The sequence below is a fragment of the Ceraceosorus guamensis genome, assembly GCF_003144195.1.
Source record: "Ceraceosorus guamensis strain MCA 4658 unplaced genomic scaffold IE81scaffold_153, whole genome shotgun sequence".
Lineage (NCBI taxonomy): Eukaryota > Fungi > Basidiomycota > Exobasidiomycetes > Ceraceosorales > Ceraceosoraceae > Ceraceosorus > Ceraceosorus guamensis.
In genome coordinates, this window is record NW_020290148.1 from 2,720 (window position 1) to 5,930 (window position 3,211).

Consider the following 3,211-nt stretch of genomic DNA (forward strand, 5'->3'; position numbering starts at 1 on the left):
GAAGGACCCAACGCTCGTCTTTTGCCCGCGAGAGCTTTGGAGGTGGAGCTCGTCACCTTGCCGATTTGAGGCGCTTCGCGTGCTCTATGCACCGTCGCAACCTCACTCTTGCTCCTTTCGTCGAGGCTTTGCACATGCGGAACAGAAGGTTCGCAAATTGGCTGGTCGACAGGACGCTTGATTTCAGCCTCCTCCACTTGCTCTTCCGCGCGCAGCTCTTGCTTCATGCCGATCGTCTGTGCATCATGTTGTTGTTGTCCTTGTGGCTGCTGCTGCTGCTGCTTCTGCGCATCGGCCTCGCTTTGCACTTGCACTCCCACCCCTTCTCCAATCATGCGTTCCTCTTTGATCTTTCTGCTCTGCACATTCGCCTCGCGCAGCACCGTAGGACTTTCGTTTTCCCCACCCTCCACGAGCAAAATCGTCTCCTGTTGCAAACTCGTCGTCGACGCTGCTGCTGTTGCTGCTGCTGCTGCTGCTTTGGAGATGGGCAAAGTCTTGTGCACTCTAATTGCGGAGGGTTGGGCAGATCGAACGACCGTGCTGGGTTGCGCCGCCGCACTGAGCAGGATTCTAGAAGCCTTTGGGCGGTGTGGACCGGGCGCATCGATGGCTGCGGATGACGCTAGTGCCATTGGAGGTGCTTGTGCGATCGCATCTTGCGCACGCGTCCTACTCGCCAAAGAAGTAGCCGGCGCAGAAGCAGAAGCAGAAGCAGTCGTATTCCATTCCTCCAACAACAATGGAGGTGTGTTTTGTCCATCATTTGCAATCTGCTGCTGCTGCTGCTGCTGCTGCTGCTGCTGCCTCTCGATCGACGTCGCAGGAAGGTTCATCCTGCTGCCATTTTCACTCCCATCCTCTCCCAGCGCCGTCATTTCCCTTCCGCGCATCTTTTCCGAACGGGCGAGCTGCGCATGAGCGCCAGGCTCTGCTGTTGTCTGGCTGCGTTGAGCTGCAGGTCTATTCTGGATTTGCTGCTGCTGCTGCTGCTCCATCCCCGCACCTGCGCCCGCCGCATTACTGTGCGTTCGAGCATGCTTGCCAAAGGATTGGGCGTATGCGCTAAAAAGGGCGGAGGAGGAGGTGCTTCCACCAAGCGCAAAGAGCGGAGCAGTAGGTACAGCAGATGCAGACGCTTGAGATGGAGCATGCAACAGAGATTGAGATGGTTGACTGGGCATGAAAGGGTACGCTTGCGTCGTGTTCCCCTGCCACGTGGCATCGTACGTGCTGCTGGGAAGGGCAAACATGGTCTTTGATCGGCTAAACGTGTCTGGTCCCGCCGCCGATGGTGCAGTAGGGGCGAGTTGCTGCACCTTGACATTCAGACCTGATCCATGAGAAGCTTTGAAGCTCTGCGGCTGGGCAGCACTCCAGTTCTTGTGATTGTGGTTGGTGGATGCGCTGGGCACGAATGCTTGTTGCTGCTGCTGCTGTTGTTGTTGTTGTTGTTGTTGTTGATGATGATGATGATGATGAGCATGTTGCGCACCACCTACGCTCGACGTTGCAGCACCTACCGTGGCGTGATTGGCTCTTTCCTTGACGGATCTCAAGCCGTTAATTGCCTGACTACGAGACAGGGATCTCTTGGGCGAATCCGCGATGGCTGCAGGTGCGGTTCGAGAAGCGAAGAACGCTGGCGTATGTTTGCCAGCACCCAACTCGGATTCGAGCATGGGGCCATCGGAGGCTGCGCTGGAGCCTGAGCCTGAGCCTGAGCCTGAGCCTAGAGCGGGCATGCTCAGCTGAGGAGGCACATACCCGCCCGTCTTTGGCAATGCCAAGTATCGTCTGATTGTGGGAGTAAAAGGCGCAGTGAAGCTGTGGCACACGCGCATCCGCATCACGTGCGCGTCCGCAAGAGTCTGATCAGCGAAGCGAACGCGGGAAAAGAAGAGCCGCAGATGACTGCCTGCCTGCCTGCCTGCCTGCGCGCCCCCCTTCCCGCTTGCCTGCCTGCCTGCCTGGCCCACTCACCTCTCTACGCGCTGGGGCCAGAGGATGACATACGTGCCGAACAAGCGCTTGCTCAATCCCCTCACTTCCACATTGGCATCCGTAGCCGAATTCTTGACCAGCAATTCCACCTCTGCCACTCTCCTACCGATCCTGCCCGCATCGCCCTCGCAGCTCTCGAGCAGCACAGCGGCGCACTCGACGCAAGCGCTTCTCAACGCGTTGGACTTGTCCCTGCTAGATTCCCTGAGAAGGGGCAAGAGGGAGGATAATCTGCAGTGCTTGGCTATGAGCAGCAGCGTCTTGCGAGCTCGAGTGTGCTGGACCTTGTTTGTGCGAGCGCATAGTTGCAAGAGGGAAGGCAGAAAGGAGCTGACCAGCGAATCGAATCGGTCTGCTAGGCGAGGGGCTACGGAATTGAGCAGATCGGCTGCTGTGCCCGATAATTTGCTCCTGTCCGATAGAAGCTGTGAGGCAGAGAGGGCAGGCAGAGAGGGCAGGCAGAGGGGGCAGGCAGAGGGGGCAGGCAGAGGGGGCAGGCAGAGGGGGCAGGCAGAGGGGGCAGGTGTCAGGTGTCAGGTGTCAGGTCTCAGCACCGCCCCTCGCCCCCGCGCCCGCACATCACATCACATCACTCCGCACGCCACTCACCGCATCGCAGATATTGTGAGCAATGGCCTTTAATCTGGGCACATACTCTTCCAACTTGTAAGCTCCACCCTTTGTGATGGCTTCCAAGGTCAACAATGCCCGATCCAATCTCTGCCAAGAACTTTCCGTCTCGGGCTCTGCGAGCGCGATGCTCAGATCGTCAAAGTGATGACGAAGAGATGCATTGTCGCTCACCTGCCGGGGGAATGCGATGGCGGGTTGAGTGTGCGGGGTGCGTGTGCGGGGGTGCGCGAGTGTCAGCCCTTGATAAGCGCAGCGCACATCCTTCTCCATCCACCGCCCACACGCACGCACGCATCCGACTTGTTGCGCTTTCCCTTCAGCCCCCCCCCCCCCACAAAACTCACCGCGATTCGCTCTGGAACGGCAGGCATAATGAGGGCTGTCTCGTAGGGGCGATTGGACGCACGACGAACGACGGACGATGTGGAGAGGGTGCTCTGCACAAGCGCAGGGGCAGCGTCTAGAGAGAGGATGCGAGGTGGGCAATGGCGAGGTGTTCAGCGAGAGCGAGAGCGCAATGTGCGCAGCATGCATGCACCTCTGGGCAAGTTGAGGGGAGGGGAGGGGAGGTGGG

General features: G+C 58.9%; 1 protein-coding gene across 1 annotated transcript; it reads right to left on the reverse strand.

The window, feature by feature from the left end:
- Positions 1–1,979: 1,979 nt before the first annotated feature.
- IE81DRAFT_295457 (hypothetical protein) lies at positions 1,980–2,907 on the reverse strand (the record flags this gene model as incomplete). The annotated part of the gene is made up of 2 exons (XM_025512091.1): positions 1,980–2,429; positions 2,614–2,907. The coding sequence occupies 2 exons, from the start codon at positions 2,905–2,907 to the stop codon at positions 1,980–1,982; spliced, it is 744 nt and encodes a 247-aa protein (XP_025366187.1).
- Between the last annotated feature and the right edge of the window lie 304 nt (positions 2,908–3,211).